The sequence below is a fragment of the Chionomys nivalis genome, chromosome 19 (genome assembly GCF_950005125.1).
Source record: "Chionomys nivalis chromosome 19, mChiNiv1.1, whole genome shotgun sequence".
Classification (NCBI taxonomy): domain Eukaryota; kingdom Metazoa; phylum Chordata; class Mammalia; order Rodentia; family Cricetidae; genus Chionomys; species Chionomys nivalis.
Window position 1 is genome coordinate 53,880,057 of NC_080104.1, and position 19,987 is coordinate 53,900,043.

General features: G+C 48.3%; 1 protein-coding gene across 1 annotated transcript; it reads right to left on the reverse strand.

The window, feature by feature from the left end:
- Positions 1–872: 872 nt before the first annotated feature.
- On the reverse strand, positions 873–13,895 carry Mif (macrophage migration inhibitory factor). The gene is made up of 5 exons (XM_057751591.1): positions 13,797–13,895; positions 5,579–5,703; positions 1,558–1,910; positions 1,210–1,382; positions 873–1,088 (listed from the first exon to the last, which is right to left on the reverse strand). The coding sequence occupies exons 3-5, from the start codon at positions 1,663–1,665 to the stop codon at positions 1,022–1,024; spliced, it is 348 nt and encodes a 115-aa protein (XP_057607574.1). The 5' UTR covers positions 1,666–1,910; positions 5,579–5,703; positions 13,797–13,895; the 3' UTR covers positions 873–1,021.
- Positions 13,896–19,987: the final 6,092 nt, after the last annotated feature.

Consider the following 19,987-nt stretch of genomic DNA (forward strand, 5'->3'; position numbering starts at 1 on the left):
CTGGCCAGCCTCTTCAGGGAAGACTCAAGCCAGCCCTGACAGATTAATCTCAGCGGGGTCCCCTTAACTGGAAGGCTTCACACTAGGGAACAGGGAATTCCTTCGGGAGAAGCAGCAGGTTCTTATGGCCCAAGCTGGGATTCCACCTACCCCACCTACTGTGGGGCTTGGCAGGAAGGACCGGACCCCAGGTCAAGAGACCTAAATCATACTGGACCTCCGCCAATGATTTTGTTTAATGAAAACGCCCAGAGGGCCAGTACCTTTTCTACCCTAATGTTAATGATAAGAGAAGGCAGGTACTCCCTCCACCCTCATGCTTCTCGGGAAACTGCTGGAGAAGGAGGGTGGGGAGCATGGCCCTGGGAGAATTTTGTATCTTGGCCACCTCTCCCACCAACATGCCTAAACTGTCCCAAAGTTCCAGAACAAGTAACTATCCAGATCGAGAAACTGGAACCGTTGTCTTAGCTCCGTGATTCTTGGGGAGGAAAGTCGGGCAGAGAAGAAAGGTGCGGGCCCAGCTACCCACCCTTTTGCTCGAGTAAACCCCTCTTCAATGAAAGCACATTACAAGAGCCGTTTACTATTGCGGTTAAGAACATTCGGGATTCCCGCCCGGAGCAAGTAACTTATTTCAGGAAGCAACTCCTGCTTGGGAAGCTCTGACTCGGGGCTCTTGGTCTGAGGTCCCTGGTGATAAGTCAAGCCCTTTTAGAGGTAAGGCCAGCATAGGAAAGCATGGACAAAGGGGCATCGAAACCACGGTTTTTGAGAGAGGCACTGGACAGCTCTGAGTCTGCCATCCCAGCCCACCCTACCTTTGCAACCTGGGCTTCATTCAACGGCCCCGCCCTGCACCAATCCCTCTGCAAACCAGGGAAGCAGAAGCAACCGTGGTCTCTAAACCATTTATTTCTCCCGGTCGGAGGGTGGGCATTGCTACGTGTGGACGAAAACAGAACGCTGAGTGCAGCAAGGCTCCAAGAACAGCGGTGCTGGTAAGTTATTAGGCCAGCACTCAGGCGAAGGTGGAACCGTTCCAGCCCACGTTGGCTGCGCTCATGTCGTAATAGTTGATGTAGATCCTGCGAGAATGAAAGCCCGACTCAGTCAAACACGCGGTCTCGGCGAGCGTGACGGTACCCTCTGGACTGTCCCCGCCTCCCGCCTCCCTCCCAGCTCCCCTCACCCATCACCCCCACGCACCGGTCAGGGCTGATGTGCAGGCGATCAGCCAGCAGGCCGCACAGCAACTTGCTGTAGGTGCGGTTCTGCGCGCCGCCGATCTTGCCGATGCTGTGCAGACTGCATAGGGCGCAGGGGTCGCTAGAACCGCTAAAAGTCATTAGCTGGTCCGGGACCACGTGCACTGCGATGTACTGCGGGGGGAGGGGAGGATGGACACGCGGTTAGCCCGCCTGAAAGACTACGGGCCACAGGTCTCCCAGAGAGCTCCAACCGCCACCCGCCGGCCCGCCTTGGCTCTCAACCCCATTCTTCCTCTACCCGGCGGACGGTTCCACCCCACTCCCTTCCTGTACCCTCCCTGCAAACCTGTGCTGGCTTGCCGGTGGCCTGCGCCAGCTGCTGGGTGAGCTCGGAGAGAAGCCCCTCTGGCACTGAGGCGCGGGGAACGTTGGTGTTCACGGTGAACATCGGCATTGTGGCGGAAGGATTGCACGCGGGGACTAAAGGACGGTGAAAGGCGGGATGTGGCCCAAGTCAGGGACCTGAGCTACGTGACCCAGCTCAGTACCGCCCCAAGCCGGTTGCGGCTCCTCCCCTAACTCCGCCTCCGATGACGTCAGGCTACGTCCCAAAGGGGACGCAACGGCGCTTCTGCGCACTCCTACTGCTGGCCTTGTTGCGCTTTGGTGCTCCAGGAAGCGCCTTTGGCTTTTTGTTTCCTAAGATAGAAACGAAGAATGCATCATTTAGTAAACTAGGCGGCAAGGACTTGACCCTAGCGATTAGGTTTGTCGAGTCATTCCTGGTAGATGCTACAGATTAACTGTACGACTTGAGCAAGTTCAGGCCTGAGAAATTTCTGTTCCAAGTAGAGAAAAACTTCAGCCCTTGATGTGTGCTGTTAGGTAGTCATGTTGGCTTTCTCTGTCCTGCCAATGGGCCAGGAATGACCGACTCCAGTGAATACGACTTAACCTCAAATAATGAGCCAAAAGCATGGTGGCTTGTGCTTGGAGAAAAAACAATCCTTACTCGCCTTGGGACCTTCCTCTGAGTTTGTGGAATTGGCAGACCTGTGGATCCCTTACTGGTCTCTGTTCTGTTGTACCAGCAGTCAGCCTTCCCTCCCCTGGCACAGTGCCACCTTCAACCCAGCCACTTTCAACTAAGACTTTTTGTGTGTCCTGAGCCTCCCCGGACATGTGTCCGCAAGACCTACAATCCGGCACGTGTAGGTCCTCATAGATGGGGAAGGAGGCAGAATGGAGTCGCCATCCAGTTACTTCCCTGCATCCTTGCTGTTGCACAAGAAAGAAGATGCTTGGGAGATCTTCAGGAAGGGGGGGGGCATAAGGAAAAGGTTTTGAGTCAAAGGTACAAGTTGGGCTCCTCCAGGCCTTAAGGTATAATGCTAAACTGGGCAATTGTCAGCCCTCAGGAAAGCACTCTCAAGTTAGATCCTTCAGAGTTACCCTCATCTAAGCCCGTGGTAGACTTTGTATAATTGTCTCACTAACAAGCCAGACATCTGGCAGGTGCTCAGGAAATGTCACTGGGATTCTGGGTCTCCCTTTGTTTCCCTAGTTCTTTTTGGTTTGTTAAAAATTTTGCAGCAAGGCAAAAGCATGCAGTGTAGGGATAGCAGCACTGTCTTGTGACTTCGGGCACTATATTTTGGCTCAAAAATGGAGACAATTGTGCCCCTCCGTTTGGCTACCAGGCTATTGAAACAATGGTTCCCAAGGAAATGGAGTTTCCTCAGGAGTCTCAAGCTGGAGAACGAGAAAGGCCAAAGGCTGGAGGAACTTGTCTCCCTGAACGAGAGTTCAGACAGCTCTGAAGATTTGTCAGAAGCCTCTGCAGAAGGAACTGGAGCTGAGACAACGCTACTACGGAGGATCACACCGGAAGATGAACTTGAGGTGAGGATCATTGGATGCCTTAAGGTTTCTATTGCTGCGAAGAGACACCATGACCATGGCGGCTCTTAGAAGAGTAAACATGTAAGTGAGGATGGCTTATAGTTCAGGGGTTTAGCCTGTTCTTGTCATGGCAGGAAGCATGGTGGCAAGTAGGAAGGCATGGTGCTGGAGAAGGAGCTGAGAGCTCTCCGTCTGGAATTCTACATTCTGGAAACAGGAAGAGAACTGGCCTGAGCTGAGACCTCGCTGCCCAGTCCCTAGTGATGGACCTCCTCCAACAAGGCCACACCTCCATGGCCACACCTCCTAATAGTGCCACTCCCAGTGGGCCTGTGGGGGGCCTCTTTATTCAAACCACGGTACTGGGCTTCTTTCATTTGTTCTTCTTCCCAGTGTGGACACATTGAAATAAACCTCCCGGGCTGGAGAGATGGCTCAGAGGTTAAGAGCATTGCCTGCTCTTCCAAAGGTCCTGAGTTCAATTCCCAGCAACCACATGGTGGCTCATAACCATCTGTAATGGGGTCTGGTGCTCTCTTCTGGCCAGCAGGCATATACACAGACAGAATATTGTATACATAATAAATAAATAAATATTTTTAAAAAAAAATGAAATAAACCTCCCTTCTCTGTTTTTCTTCGTTGTCTTTTTAATTGGACTAATGAAGATGTGGCCAAGGGTAGGATACCAGGCTGCCAGGGGGCATTGATGGTAAAATGGACAAGTCTAAGCCAGCAGGGGTCCGAGGTTTCCTCATTCCAAGGTTCCTCTGGTCTCGGGTGCAGGGGGTCCTTGACTTTAGCCCCCCCCCCCCGTGTTCTTAGGAGGACATTTGATATGTGGATAATTGTCAACAGTTATCTGCCCAATGGGAGCTCTTGGGAAGGCTGTAGAGTCCCCTGCGTGTGTCTTCCTTTCTCTCTCTGGCAGCTTTAGCCTCTCATCCCCTTGGTTTGTCCTTTAGGTGTCAGTTACAGAATTTGCTATACTTTTTTTTTCATTTTGGTTTTTGAAGACAGGGCTTTGTGTAACTTTGTGTAACAGTCCTGGAACTCTCTCTGTAGGCCAGGCTGGTCTTGAACTCAGAGTTCTACCTGTCTCTGCCACCCAAACTCTGGAGTTAAAGGTATGAACTACCACTGCCCAGCTAGAACTTAACTGCTATACTTAACAGGTTATGGGTGTTAGGTTTTGGAGCTAAGGGCTAATTGCCTTAGCATAAGCCTTTTTCTCATGAGTTTTTCAGACATGACAAGTGCCCTATTGGGAGCCAATCTGTGGTTCTGGAACCCCTTAACTCCCCAGACTCCCCAGATGCCTAGATTCCAGAGGAATAGCAAGTACCACGATTCTCATTTCCCTGAGGAAGTTTACAGGTCAGGGTACCAGACCCCAAGACATCAAAGGGCAGGCTACCAGGGACAGCTCATCACCCCCACTCACATAACAGATATACCTTAACTAAATGTACCTTTCCTTCTCCATATCCTCAGGACCACACACACCTTTCCCAGAATCGGGGACAGCCTGACTACAGGCCTGTCATGAAAGAGCAAGAGAGTCCAAACCATAGTGGGTGAGGGGCAGACAGAACTCACATGGGGAGTTTTATTAGGGGAAGGGAAGGGAGAGAGGAAGGGATTGCAGAGTGGCCTCATGAGAAGAGAGGAAAGGAAGCGACAGATGCAGAGAGAAGAGGAAGAAGAGGAGGAAGTAGGCTGAGTTCTGCCTTTTAAAGGAACAGGGTACTGCCTGCCAGGTACACAGGTACACAGGGGTAAGTACTCTGCCAAGTCCCCAGTGGCCATGTGCGCATGGATACTGACAACCTGTGTGTGGACTTCCAAAACTGACCATCTTGGAAATCTGTAAGAAGGAGAATCCCCCTCCCGTGTAGATTTGAACTCAGATTTCCCATATTTCCATGGCATTAATAACTCTATAACCAAAAATGCCTATGTACACCACATTATGCCTAGGACTCTGAGAGCTCAGAGAGCATCAGATACACTAACTGGAGTTACTGAGGGTTGTGAAGCACAATGTGGGTGCTGCAAATTGACCCCAGGTGCTCAGCAAGAGCAGCAAGTGCTCTAAGACACTAAGCCATCTCTCCAGCCCCCAAGGGACTTTTCAGTCAGCGGAATTGTCAGATTCCAGTGACAATATTTTGCAATTTACTTCTAAAGTCAGGAACAGATTAAGGAATCTGTCCCAGAGAAGGGTTTCATATTTAAAGATATACTTTTGGGGACTGGAGAGATGATTCAGAGGTTAAGAGCTCTTTACTGTTCTTCCAGAGGTCCTGAGTTTAATTCCCACAACCACCTGTAATGAGATCTGGTGCCCTCTTCTGGCATGCAGGCAGAAATGCAGGCAGGACACTGTATACATAATGAATACATCTTAAAAAAAAAAAAAAGGTTTTTTTTGGCACCTTTGAAAACACAGGAAGGAAGCTTACCTGAGTCTGACTACTTGTGTCCCATTAAAGTCCCCAGGGATGTGAAGACAGTTGTCATGGTAATAGCACTTCATAGCTCCTTAAGTACACTCCCTCCAAGGTTCATGAGATGTTCATGCTTACATCTGAACATGTGCACATCAAGGAACATCAGTTACTAACGACACTATGACACCTCACTCAGCACCACACCCTAGACCATAGGCAGCCACTCCCTATGTCAAACCTTCTTTAAAATGAAGGAGCAAGAATAGGCTTGAATTCTCTGACCTTTGGTCAGAGCGGAACGGATCCACCTCCACGGGCCATCGTACTGTCCAGAACCCTATAAGTGACCACACTCTAGGTCAGAGTTTCTTGTTTGTAGCCACATCTGTTGTCAACAACTTTCAAAGGGTAAAAATAAGCCCAACCTCTCTGACCTTTAGTCCAGGTGGACCGGACTCACATCCATGTGCCCCCACATCTCCCTCCCCAGCTCTGCCCCTCTGGACTTCCATAAAGAAAGAATTTCTCAAATCAGTTCTCATCACAGTCCTTCACCATAGCCCCATACGTTCATGGGGTGTGCAATGGCTTGAATGCTGAATGTTCCCCAAAAGTCCTTGTGTTAAAGGCTTGGTCACCAGGGTATGGCTAGTGAGAGGCCTGCAGTAGAGGTGGAGGCTGTAGGGGAGGTGGTGACCTCACAGCAGGCATGTCCTTTAAGGGGACTGTGAAACCCCAGGTTCCTCCTCTCCTATGGGCTTCCTGTTTACTAATGGAGCAGTTTAGTGCACTGGCTGCTCTGTCCTCCAGCTGGGACTGAAACTTCCAGAAGCAGCAGGCGGTACTTATAAGCTAATCGCCCTAAGTATTTCTCCACAGCAACAGGAAACTGACTCTTGCAGTCTCTGGGAGATAGGTTGGGAAGAGGTGGGCGGGACCACATCCTGGATGCTCACCACTGTCCAGGCTCTTGTGACTACCGTGGCAGCAGGTTCTCATCTCAGGCCCTCTCCCCCAGGTCGCACATGTCACTTACGGAGCCTGTGGGGAAACAGGACTGGAAAGTGCCCCACTGCCTACATATGGCAAAAGCTGACCGCCATAGGGTTTGGCTGGGCAAGGCCTTACACATAGTATTTGAAGACTATTTCAAGGAAGTGTAAGGAAACGGTCAACAGACAGGTCTCTCAGAACCTGGCCCAGTGCCTCTGTGTTACTGCTCACCAGAGCATCTGGCCAATGGCAGGAGAGATTACATAATCACACAAACAGACCAACTCTCTGTCTCTCTGCGCATGGCATTCAGCTGTCTTTCTCAAGAGTTTGCTCAGTCCATTCATAAACAGAGCAGGAAGGGTAACAAGAACAGAAGACACATGGACTCTAAGCAGGTACTGCCTAGTGAGCCTGCAGCCTACAAGACTATGTCAAGCAACTTCTGTTACCCTGGCCAAATCCCCGGAGAATCAACTCCAGCTAACTACTGGAAAGCAGCGGAGCTCTGCTGGATTCCTGCCACGGGGGATGAGACAGCATCTGAGTCCCTGAAACAGGCTCAGGGGCTGAATCAGAATGCTCCGTTTCTTTCTTTGATTCATCTAGGCGGCCAGGGATCAGCAAATGTTCAGACAACTGTTGCCTCCTCCTTTTTACAGGGAGAGTACCAATTTTGTTGGGAACTGTACCCCTACTCAAACACTATTTAGATGTGTACCCCAATAATGTAACTTAGCACTGGGGGGAGTTCTAATCACGATGTTACTACTTTGCTTTAAATATCTGTGTCTTCATGAAAATCTGTGTTGAAACCTCAGCGTAACTGCGTGGGGCCTTCGAGAGTACATAAAGTCATGGGGGCTCAGCCTCACTGGCTGGAAAGGGCTGGAGGCAATTAGAAAGGTCCTTTTGTGCCCTTTGCTTATTTATTTGGTGTCAGGGGGATTAAACCTAGGGCTCCACGCTGTGCTACTGAGCTGTGCCCCTAACTGCTTTATTCCTCTTGTTATGTTCTGCGCCAGGTAAGGATGCAGTACCCATAGGGATGTAGTACTCGCCCTTTGTGCCATTTGCGCACACAGCCATCGGGTACCATCTTGGAAGCAGAAAGGGTAGTTCTCTCCAAGCACTGAATCTGCCAGGGTCTTGGTTTTTGGCTCCTTAGCCTCTAGAATAATGAGAAAATAAATCTATCTGTTATGCCCAGATTGTGGAGCTTCCCAAAAACCAACAAGGAGACCAAGATTTGTATGCAAAAGCAAAGAGCCTTTATTCTTATTCAAGTTTGAACTTGGACTCTCCATGTGTCAAATGCATTGGCATGATCAGAGAGCTCTGAGCTCAGCTGGGGTGGGGTTTTTATAATAGCAGAGGTGGGGATGAGGGATTTCTAAGGTTCAGGACCCCTGATTGGCTGACATTTATCTAGGGGAGTCTTAGTGGAGGGAATGGGTGTTCTGGGCTAAGGGACAGTTGGTGATCCTATCTACAATAGTTGAAACATTAGAAATTTTCTTTGGATGGTTTATTCCTCAGTGGTACCTGGGTGGTCTCAGTTTGTGGTCTTTCCTGGAACCAGGTATTGCCTTAGGATAAACTGAGACTCAGGCCTACTTTCCGGTTTGTCTCTACAGAGCCCGTCTTGACAGGTGTGTGCCAAGCTGCCTTGGGCCGTACACTATGTTCTTTGTAAAATCCCAACCCTTAAGTGTCTGGTTCTAGCAGCAGGGACAGACTAAGATGATGGGTGATTTGAACAAGGCATGTCCCTCGCAGGCTCATGTATTTGAACACTTGGTCCCTGGCTGGTGGCACTGTTTGGAGAAGTTATGGAACTTGGCTTTTAGCATCCTCCCCTGCCCCCTACCCCATTTCATAAGGTTATCTCAATCTTTCCAATTATAATAATTTATTTTATTTTTTATTTTATGTGTATGGAACAAGGATCAGAAACCCTTTCCATCACAATGGTGCTGAAAGTGATTGCCCTGTTTGTTCTTTTTATCATGTTAAAGCAGTCTTTTGCCTTCTTCCCCTGTTTTTTGGATTGGGATATATAAGCATGTGGAAAATAAATGTGGGCAAATTCACTATTCACTGGACTGCCCTCCCAGTTCTACGTCTCTCTTCCTTCTGCCTAAGAGTTCTAATCCTTACTCCGCTACCCTGGAACATGTGAACCCCATCAAGAATGAATCCCAACAGATGGCGCCCTCAATGTAGGGTCCTAACAAGCCTGCATGTATGTCTGTGCACCATGTGTGTGTCTGGTGTCCTTGGAGGCCAGAAGAGGGTGTCAGATTCCCCTGGAACTGGAGTTACAAAAGATTGTGAGCCATCATGTAGGCACTGGGAATCAAACGCAGATCCTCTGCAAGTGCAGCCAGTGCTCTTAACTGCTGAGTCATCCTCTAGTCCCAGTTATAATAAATTTTATTATGTCAGAATTGTCTCTGTTCCTTGCAAATCAAGAACCATATCACTAACACAGAGGACAACCAGGCTGGAGGGAAACATTTGCTCGAGGGCAAATAGCACAGATACGCGTTGCCATAAAAACCACACCTCTCATTCCCTTCCTTCCTTCCTTCCTTCCTTCCTTCCTTCCTTCCTTCCTTCCTTCCTTCCTTGGAAATACCAATGATACTACAATGTAATCCAATCCTGACTTTATCTACCCAGAGTTACCATCAACTTCCTCCAGCTGAAGGGCTCAGTCCCCCAGGACTGACCCTATTTCAAATGAAAACTTCAAGTCCAGGTCTCCTGAATTCTGACTGATCAGCTATGTAAACTGGGTGCTCCTATGACCCTCTCCTTGGGGTTAGTAAGTTGCTATAAAGCTGGCCCTAGTCGCATACACACATACACAATGTGCACATGCATGAACATGTGTGCACACACACACATACAAAATCTGCTAGAATGGCTTATAAAACTCAAAATGGCATTTTCCTTTTGTTTTCTGGCTTATTACAAAGATACAAATCAGGAACAGGAGATGAGAGAGATGCACAGGGCAAGGAGGGTCTGCTGTCTGAAACTTCCACGGCCTCTCCATGGGGGCACATCACCTCCGGCCCCTCGCAAACCTGCAAGCTCATTAAGTCTCATTATTCAAAAAAAAAACAAACAAAACAAATAAAACCTTCCCTGTTCTCCTCTCCCATCTAATTATATATCCAGACTGGGCTTAGAATCTCAATCCTGCTTCCCCAGCCTCAAGAGTTGTTTTCTGGTTTGGTTGTTTTCTTAAATGGGGCTTAATCTTCTGTTTCCTCTCCTTCCCAAGGGTCACGGGGCAGGGAAATTCTGGCCCCCATCCCTTGGCTTTTCTGTTGACTGATTCCATTCTGGAGATGCCAAGGGCTTCCGACACTAACTCATATCGCTAGCATCAACTCAAGTATGATCAGAAAAGGTCACTGCAAATAACAAGAGGCGCTCTTCAGGGGGCTGGAGAGATGGCTCAGAGGTGAAGAGCATTGCCTGCTCTTCCAAAGGTCCTGAGTTCAATTCCCAGCAACCACATGGTGGCTCACAACCATCTGTAATGGGGTCTGGTGCCCTCTTCTGGCCTGCAGGCATACACACAGACAGAATATTGTATACATAATAAATAAATAAATATTAAAAAAAAAAAAAGAGGCGCTCTTCAGGAAACAGCTCAGTGTCAGGAACCAGGAACCAGGACCAAACGCTGTTCCAGTTTTACGAGCTCCGCTTGGTGTCCCCACCCTGCTTTTGCCTTGGGAGCCATCTTGTTCAGTCCATTTCTGGCTGGCTTCCCACTGGTTCTGGGCAAAGGGGAACACGACAATACCCCTCTCATGAAATCTTTATCATGTGGCCATCAGATGATGATAAGGAGTGATGAGAGTGGTTAGCTTTCCCCACTGCACGGCTACCCTCTTCCTCATGTGTTCTCTACGCCTTACTTAACCCATTGTAGTACCCAAATGACTCCATGAGTCCGAGGTTCTGGGAGGCTGTGTCTGGGAAGGCTCTTGGGAGTGGCAGTCCCTTGCAGTCACGGTTCTGAGTGTAAATTCAACTATGTGTAGACTGGATACTAGAGAAAGAAATCATGCTTGTGCTGAGTGGGAACACTTTCTGTCGTTACTTCTATAATAACTATTCACACAGCATTCACAGTGTTATTAGAGTATTATAAGTAATATAATATTTTCTTTAATGACATCCAAGAGAGTCTCAGATTTGAGAGCCAGTGATGGCTCATGAGAGGCAAGGACAGAATCGGACTGGGGTCTGCCATAGAGAGATCCCGCCTTAGTCTGTTGAGTCTACAGTGAAGCCGGCATGCAAGTAAATGCTTGTGGGAAGAGCGAGTCAAGAGATGGTCATATCCTGTGATCCTAGCACTGGGGAACCGGAGAGGCAGAGTGGAGGCAAGAAGGCATTGAGTTCGAGACAGTCTAGGATACACAGCAAGGCTCCATCTCAAAACACAAACAAGCTGGATGTGGCAGTGCATACTTGGGGTGGGGATTGAGGCGTCAGGAGGATCAGGGGTTCAAGGTCTTCCCCTGATACATAAAGATCAAGGTCAGCCTGGACTACTTGAACAACTCATCTTGATGAGAGGCTACAAGGGTAACTGGGCCTATTGTCCATCAGGCCTTCCATTTGCTGACAGCAGAACATGGGGTGGGAGTGGGGGTGTGTGTAGCCATTGGGGGAGCTGCACCATACTGTTAGGCCCCTCCACACGTCAAAATCAATGCACAGTTACATTACAGCCACACAAAAGAGGCTCAAATACATTGGCAAACAGGACCTGCAAGTTAAATTCACAACAGGGCAGCCCTTAACAGTTTCCACCTCATTAAAAGAACAGTTTCATTCTTTCATGGCCAAGTGTTGGTGATGTGAACTGGAGCTCCCAGAAGAAAGGGGGGTTGGGTGTTAAAGATTCTACTAGGCATACCTGGGCGGTAGTGGTACACATCTTTAATCCAAGCACTCGGGAGGCAGAGGCAGGCAGATCTCTGTGAGTCTGAGACTAGCCTGGTCTACAGAGCAAGTTCCAGGACAAGTTCCAAAGCTAAACAGAGAAACCCTGTCTTGAAAACAAACAAAAAGATTCTACAAGGCCAAATGACTGAACTTGGAGATTATGGGGGTAAAACCTTGCAAACCAGAGCCAAATTACCTTGGGCTCTCGTAGCCCCTCCCAAAGCCGCCATTGTCTATTCCGTGTCCGACCCAATATTTTAAAATGTGTTCTTGGCAGACTACTAGCTTTCAACAGTCCAAAACCTTAGACTGTACCAGCTACGATGAGGAGACTACGGCAGGGTTCCCCCACTATGCTAGAACCCCCGGCCTGTAGCCCACCACAGTAAGTACTTTGCTCTATTATTTTCTTTGTTCTGCAACTAATAAAGCCTCCTGTAAGCACATCCATAGTTTAACATGGTATTTGTGCAAACCTAAATCTGTGTTCCCGGACCACGTTACTCATATTTGGCTGCAGAATAAACTATCCCCAACTCCCTCTGAGGTGTGGTTCTCTGTCAGCAGTGGGGACTGGCTGAAATTACCGCTGCTCCACTGACCATGAAAACATCAGTTGATACAGCAACACAAGAGAGAAGTTTGGGTGTTTCAAATAGCTCTAGACCAGCCAGCCCAACAGTCTTTGGTTTGCCTGGGAGAAATGGTTGTTCCTACATTCAAAAAATCTCCAGAAATGAGCGCTGTTTCAGCGTAGGAAAGCTGGGAACAACTTGGATGTTAATCATCCAGCAAATGGAAGAAAGAAATCTTGGCATATGCTAGAATAACCCCCTGCTGCACTAGAGGGAGAGTGGGTGAGATGATCACATATGCAAGATTAAATGTCATTTTTAAGGAAATTAAAGTCGGAAGCCAGGCATGGTGGCATGCATCATAAACTCGAGCAGTGGAGAAGTGAAGGCAAGAGTTCAAGGTCAGCCTAGATTATAGAGACCTTGATTCACAAAAAAGTCAAAGAAAAATGGGGAAGAGGTGGTTGGAGAAGAGGAGGTTGCAGGAGGAGGAGGGAAACAGCTATGACATCTGCAGCTTGAGAACACATTGTTGTAAGAACACACACACACGCGCGAAGGGGCAAGCAGAAACAGGTGTCATAGTCCTTTCAGCCAATCACTGCTATAAGGTTCTCCCTCAGATGTTTTTTGGGCACTAGGAACCCAGCCCACAGCGTTAGGGGGTCTAATGTGTGCAAGTCCTCTTTCTTCAGCCTTTCTCTAGGTAGGTGCCAGATTTGGCCTCAAACATTAACCGACAACTAACGGGAGTGGGAATGTTGGAGTCATGGCTGTCTTTTTAGCAGCCTGGCGCTCACTTCTGCTCTTTGGTTTCTAATCCTCAACGATCCACACGTGGGTGGCTCTGCCTTTGGGTTAGAGAAAACCTTGAGGTTAAGCACGTGCCCGCACCGCCTACCGCTGGTCAGAAAATTGGAACTGGTCTTACCCAAACGCCAAGTCCAGCCCGGAAACCCAACAGGCTCTGTTTAAAGCTGAGGCCAAACCCAGCTAGGAACACGGGTGTCCAAAGAACACCTACACACCCACACCGACACGTTCCCAGCCCTCGGTTTCCGGGATTGGACCGGGTATTTTTACCCAGGGAGAAGGCTGAGAGTGGAGGTGAGATATGCCCGTGGAACACCAGCTGCTCCTGGCACCTCCTACACGCGGGGGGCGGGGTCACACTCTGTCCGAGCTGTAGAAAACCAGAACTCCCTCTCTGAGACTATCTGTCGGACACTTTTACATCTCAGGGAGAATTGTTTATTGAGACAGACAGTACTCAAGATAGCCTGCTTTGCCTGAGCAAGCAATTAAGAGAAATAAACAAGTTTATAAGTAAACAAAAGAGCGATCACAGATCTCTCAAGCCTGTCTTGCCCCGCGTGTACCCTCTCCTACAGCGGTATGGACTTCACCAAAGCCCAGAGCCCACTCCTGTAAGAGCCCCGACCAGCTCCCTCCCCTTCTCACAACTTCCTTCTGGCGGGGCAAGTCTCTGACCCTTGCTGCCATGCTAATCAAGGCAGGTTCATCTGCTGAGGTCAGATTTTGGTCTCTTTCCTGCCTTTTGCTCCTTTATTCTTTGCTCCTAAATCAAACAGAAGAACTGAGGCCAAAGGGGACACAGACGAACAGTAGAGAGCAGCTGTATTAAAGGCAATCCCTTCTCCCGGGTCCCCGTTGGAGCTCACCTGCTCTTCTGCACCTCTGGGTGTCCTAGACTGGGAGCCACCCAGGCCGGTCACAGGAGCTTCGCCAGGAGCCGCCTCAGGTCAGCTCTTCACCGCCCAGGCTACGTCCCGTCCAGACTTAACTCTGAGGATTTCCCACAGGGCACAGACACTCTTGTCACCAGAGGGCGACAGACTACATATTCTGAGAAGGCACACTTAAGTCTATTTATGTGTCTGTGTGTGGGGAGGGGTTGTGGGTGTGGGTGTGGGTGCGGGTGTGTGACAGTGTGTATGTGGAAGTCACTGACAACAGGACAACTTCTGGGAGCTGATTTCCCCCTCCAGCAGGTGGTTATAGGATCAAACTCAGGGCATCAGGCTTCGTAGCAAGCACTTTTACCTGCTGAGTCACCTCAGGTGCCCACATTAATTTTTTAAAAAGGGTATGTCTTTCTTTGTTTTTTTTATTAATTACTTTTAAAATTTTTTCTTTCGTTATTTCTTTTTTCTCTCTCTTTTAGTTTTTCAAGACAGGGTTTCTCTGTATAACAGCCCTAGCTGTCCTGTAACTAGCTCTGTTGACCAGGCTGGCCTCGAATTTACAGAGATCCACCTACCTCTGACTCTCAAGTGCTGGGATTAAAGGCGTGTGCTACCACTACCCAGTTATACATTTTTTACTTTCGTTTTATATGCATTGGTGTTTTGCCATGGGTGTTGCGTCCCCTGGAACTGCGGTTACAGACAGTCCCCTGTAAGAGCAGTCAGCGATCCTAACCTTTGAGCCATCTCTTCAGCCCCTGTCTTTGTTCTTTTTTTAAAATTTATCTTGTCTTAAAATTCTAGTCCAAGTTCAGAAAAAAAATGTAAGATTATTTTTGTTTCCTGCAAATAGTGTTTTGCTGTGTCAGTGTGCACCACACGCATGCCTTCAGAGCCAAGAAGAGGGCAGAGGATCTCCCGGAACTGGAGCTGCAGATGGCTGTGAACTCTGTGAGTCCTGGAATCAGGGGCCCTGAGTCCTCTTGAGAGAACAGCAAGTGGTCCTAATCACTAAACCATCTCTCTAGCCATTCAGAAACATTTTAAAACTTAATATGTAAAGTAGCTTGTTCTTGCTCATTATACAATATAAGATTCTTGAAAAACATTCCTAGTCCAGCACCTAGAATTCCAATGAGGCCTCTTTGGGCTCTGGAATTTGGCCAGTTAAAAAACAAACAGCTAGGTGGTGGTGGTGCACAACTTTAGTCCCAGCACTTGGGAGACAGAGGCAGGTGGATCTCTGAATTTGTGGCCAGCCTGGTCTACAGTGAGAGTTCCAGAACAACCAGGGGTACACTGAGGAAACCCTGTCTTGAAAACAAGACAAAACAAAACAACTAACCCTCCAAAGTATATTAAAAACAAACACACACACACGATAATGACTACCAATGCCTTAGTCATTGGAAACTGACTTGTTTTGAACAATTTGGATAAGAAAAGTCAGTCCAGGGCTGGAGAGATGGCTCAGAGGTTAAGAGCACTGACTGCTCTTCCAGAGGTCCTGAGTTCAATTCCCAGCAACCACATGGTGGCTCACAGCCATCTATAATGAGATCTGATGCCCTCTTCTGGCATGTAAGCATACATGAAAGAAATGTTGTATACATAATAAATAAATAAATCAAAAAGAAAGAAAGAAAGAAAGAAAGAAAGAAAGAAAGAAAGAAAGAAAGAAAGAAAGAAAGAAAAGTCAGCCCAAACTGTTTGGGTTGCCTAACAGGAATTGCTGGAGTAGTTACTTCAAGGCAGGTCCTAGTCTGAGTTTGCCATAGGACTTCTCAGAGTCTTCCAAGCCCCATGGAACACGTCCATCATCTGTAATTTGAATCCATCAGAGTTTATATAATTGATTGCTGTAGTTAGGTCCTATATTGTGAGGTATTCAACCACATATCTAAGCATAGATGGTCATTAGGATAAACTATGCTGTGACAGAAAATATGCTGTTATAATAAATTGGCCATTATATCTATGAACTTGCCATATTTTGACATTGCTAATATTGATAGCAACATAGTAATACAGTTGGTTGGAGTCCCTTAATTCTTGATTTTTCTTAGAAGGAAGTTCTGTTGCTCTCAGCCCCAGGCGTCTGAATCTAAAACAGAAATACCCTAGGCTGCACATGGTGGCCCATGCCTGCAGTCCCAGGATCTGGAAGGTGAAGGCAAGAAAACTGTCAGGAGCTCAGGGTGGCCCCATCTACATGGTGAGCTACAGACAGGGATATATTGTGAGACTAGAATACCAACTGCTTCAGCCGGGCGGTGGTGGCGCACGCCTTTAATCCCAGCACTCGGGAGGCAGAGGCAGGCGGATCTCTGTGAGTTCGAGACCAGCCTGGTCTACAGAGCTAGTTCCAGGACAGGCTCCAAAGCCACAGAGAAACCCTGTCTCGAAAACCAACCAAACAAACAAAATAGAATAGAACACAACTGCTTCAAAGGGGGTGGGGCTGTGAGACGACTCCGTGGGTAAAGACACTTGGGGAGCAAGCCTGACACCACCAAATTCAAGTCCCAGACACCAGGCAAAAGTGGAAGAAAAGAACCAGCTCGACAAAGTTATCCTTTGACCTCAACCCACGAGCCATAGCAGGTGCATATACACACATACAGACACAAATATACAGCACACATTGGTAATAACAATCAATTGATTAAATAGGCTGTTAAGGTTGCTCAGTGGGCTGTCATGCAAGCCTAATGACCCGGGTTTGGTCCCCAGAACTGCTACTGGGAGGACAGAACTGATTCTAGAGGGTCGTCCTCTGGCATCTGCACCATGGCACGGGCATTCGCTATGTGTGTGTGCTGGGATTCCAGGCAGGTGCCCCCATGCCTGGGTTCTTAGACACTTTTTAATTTCAGCTAAAGTAGGCTGCCCATATCACCTCTTTAGTTCAGCTGAGTGTGTCTTGATGATCGTGTGTCGTGACATTTCTAAACAAAAAGAGGCAGAGGTGGCAGTGAGCAGGAGAGGAGTTAGGTGATGGGTGAGCGGCGATGAAAACCTCTGAATGCTAATGAACAAATGTTCCAATCCAACTGCTCTCATGGGAACACTCCAAAACTCTTCACAAACTAGTGTCCTTAGAGAGGGATTGCTAGAAACCAGCTCCACACAGGCCAGTGGCCACAGGCCAGACCAAACAGGAGATCCAGGCCCCAGAAAGTTTGCCAACCTGAGGAAGCTAAATGGTTAGCTTGGCACAAAGGCCTGCACTGGTACATGGCACTGATTTGGGTGGTTCCTCTAGTGAAAATGGATGTTCTTAGGGTCCCACATTGAGCACCAAAGCTGCCAAAGCATACCTCTCACCCCAAAGGGAGCATGGGATTATTCTGTCAACTATAAATGAGCATGGTTTGGGGATATAGATTCAGTTTTCCCTGAGTATGTTCTAACAAGAAACTGTTCCGTACGTTGCCAGGCAGCGGTGGCACACACCATTAATCCCATCATTCAGAAGGTAGAGACAAACGGATCTCTGGGTTTGGGGACAGCTTGGTTTACAGAGTGAGTTCCAGGACAGCCAAAGCCACACAGAAAAACCCTGTTTCAAAAAAACAAAAACCCGCCGGGCGGTGGTGGCGCACGCCTTTAATCCCAGCACTAGGGAGGCAGAGGCAGGCGGACCTCTGTGAGTTCGAGGCCAGCCTGGTCTACAAAGGGAGTTCCAGGACAGGCTTCAAAGCTACAGAGAAACTCTGTCTCGAAAAAACCAAAAAAAAAAAAAAAAAAAAAAAACCAAAAATCCACCAAACAAACAAACAAACAAAAACAAAAAGAAGAGGAGGAAGAGAAGCAGCTGTTTCTTGAACACTTGTAGTGGCAGAACAGAGTCAAGATCATCATTAAATGTATCTCTGGGGAGGCAGGAGGCAGGCATTCTCTACTGCCATCCTTCAGGCGTGGCAACCATTATCATCACAGCAGCGAGATTACTTGCAAAAGACCCCAAGACTGAGCCTGTGAACACTTCCTCAAAGGAGAAGACGGGGAGGGTCACTAGACCCTTGGCTGAGACTCCAGCCACTTCTATGCCTCTTGTCCCAGCTGTATGTAATTTTGCCCCCGCGGCGTGTGGTCTTGGGAGGTGCCATCGTACATAGAACGCGGAAGGTTAGCTGAAGGGGAACACCATCTCTGCAGCTGTGGAGAAGTGGTCATTCACACTGAAGTGAGACTTCCCAGTGGTCTGGCTGCTTTGGGGGTCACCATACACCAGGAAGTAGCCCCTCCCCCATGCTCTGTAATGGGGACTCTGGTAGCTCCTATTTGGGCCTGCCATTGGTGCCTATCTGGGAGAAAGAGACATTTATCCACATATCCCTGGAAAAGTTCGTGCAATATGATTGGGGTTCAGGGTTCTGAGGCCGTCCCCACTTCAGCCTTCTCTGTTTGCCCCCACTAAAAGCGTTGCAGGGGACCACCTTTAAGCACGGCAGGCCAGCCACGGGGCTGACTGCAGTATACCAATGGGGCTCCTGAAGCTCTTGTCCATGCTGTCTCCATCCTGACCTTAGCTTGCTCACCTGGAAAAGAGGGACATTATGAACTGACTGGCCCCGGGCACCGACGTTATAGGTCTCTATGTGTGCCAGTACCAAGCCTTCTGTGAACACCACGTTCTGCTGGTGCTGCACTCTTCTCAAGCCGGGGACCAATGGGTGTTAGACAGCTGCTAGTTAGCCCAGTCCAGGCTGGAGATAGGGGTGGCCGAGACCTGGGGCTGCTCCAAACCCAAAGTCAAACTTCCTCTCATCCCTGGAGCTGGCAAGTGTTCACTCAAGTTCTGGATCTTTATGTCTTAATGGCTTAAGACAAAAAGAATGAAAATAAACTCAACCCTACAACTGAGGGTCACCTCTTGGCTGTTCTTTGATATCCGAGGACTAAGCAATGGGGCTGATTGCAGAGGGGGAGATTTGAAACCAGAATAATTAGGAGGAGAAATGTGGCTGGGCTGTGGTGGCATGTCTTTAATCCTAACACTTGGGAGGTAGAAGCAGGTGGGTCTCTGCGAGTTCCAGGCCAGCCTGAAACTACATAGTGAGTTCCAGATAGTCAGGAGTAAAACAGAGAGAGCCTCTCAAAACAAAAGAGAATCAAAAAAACAAAACAAGAAAGAAAGAAAGAAAGAAAGAAAGAAAGAAAGAAAGAAAGAAAGAGAGAGAAAGAAAGACTGTCTGAAGCAACACTAGCCCACTAGAGCACATGACTCTGGCTAGTGCCTTGCCCTTCTCCCCCATTCCCTCTGCCTTGCTAACAACCCTTAGTTACAGTCCTCAAGCTAGCCCCCAAGGTCTATTTCCTTATTTGGCCACTTCCTCCTTCTGAGGTCCAGCTGACAAAGTATTGAAGTCCAGCATCGAAAGCCCCTAATTTAATTTGGCTTACCTAATTAACATGCCCAATTAAAATGAAGCACCTCATCCTGGCCTGAGATTTCCCCTTGTACCTTCATAAACTGCATTTTCCTAGGTGCCGTGTCTGTCTCCTCTATATCCGGAGGCAATCCCTTGTCCTCTGGGATAAATACCCCTGCCCCCTTTTCCTTGTTCCCTTCCCCTTCTCCCTTGTTCTCTTTGTCTCTTATTCCCTGCTCTCTGTTCCTCTGGGGCAAATAAATCTTCTGTGTGCTGAAACCTGGTCTTGGGGGTCCTGAGCTGATACTGTTCCTTTCAATGTCCACTGTGGGCTGTTCTAAAACTGTGGCCAAGTTTACATGTGGAGGTGAGGTGGGGTACAGGGTCGTGGGATGGCAGTTACACCAGTGTCTGAGGTCCTTGAAGCCTACAGTCTCTTAGCAGACTCCCCAAAAAGAGAAGAGAAGGGAAATGGCCAATCCTCTGAGGCTGGGGGACACCCCGTCTGTCACATGTGTGGGGTTGAGTCAGGATAGAAAGATAGAGAAAATTAAAGGGACTTTGAAAAAAAGGGTGAGCCCCTTGGGCTGGAATCTGACAAAAGCTTTTCACAGCTGACACTCAAGAATTATTGAATAAATAATGTTTACTATGAGAGTGGTCACGGACATAAGAGACAATATTTTTAGCAAAAAATTTATTCGCTGGGCGGTGGTGGTGTATGCCTTTAATCCCAACACTCAGGAGGCAGGTAGATCTCTGAGTTCGAGGCCAGCCTGGTCTACAGAG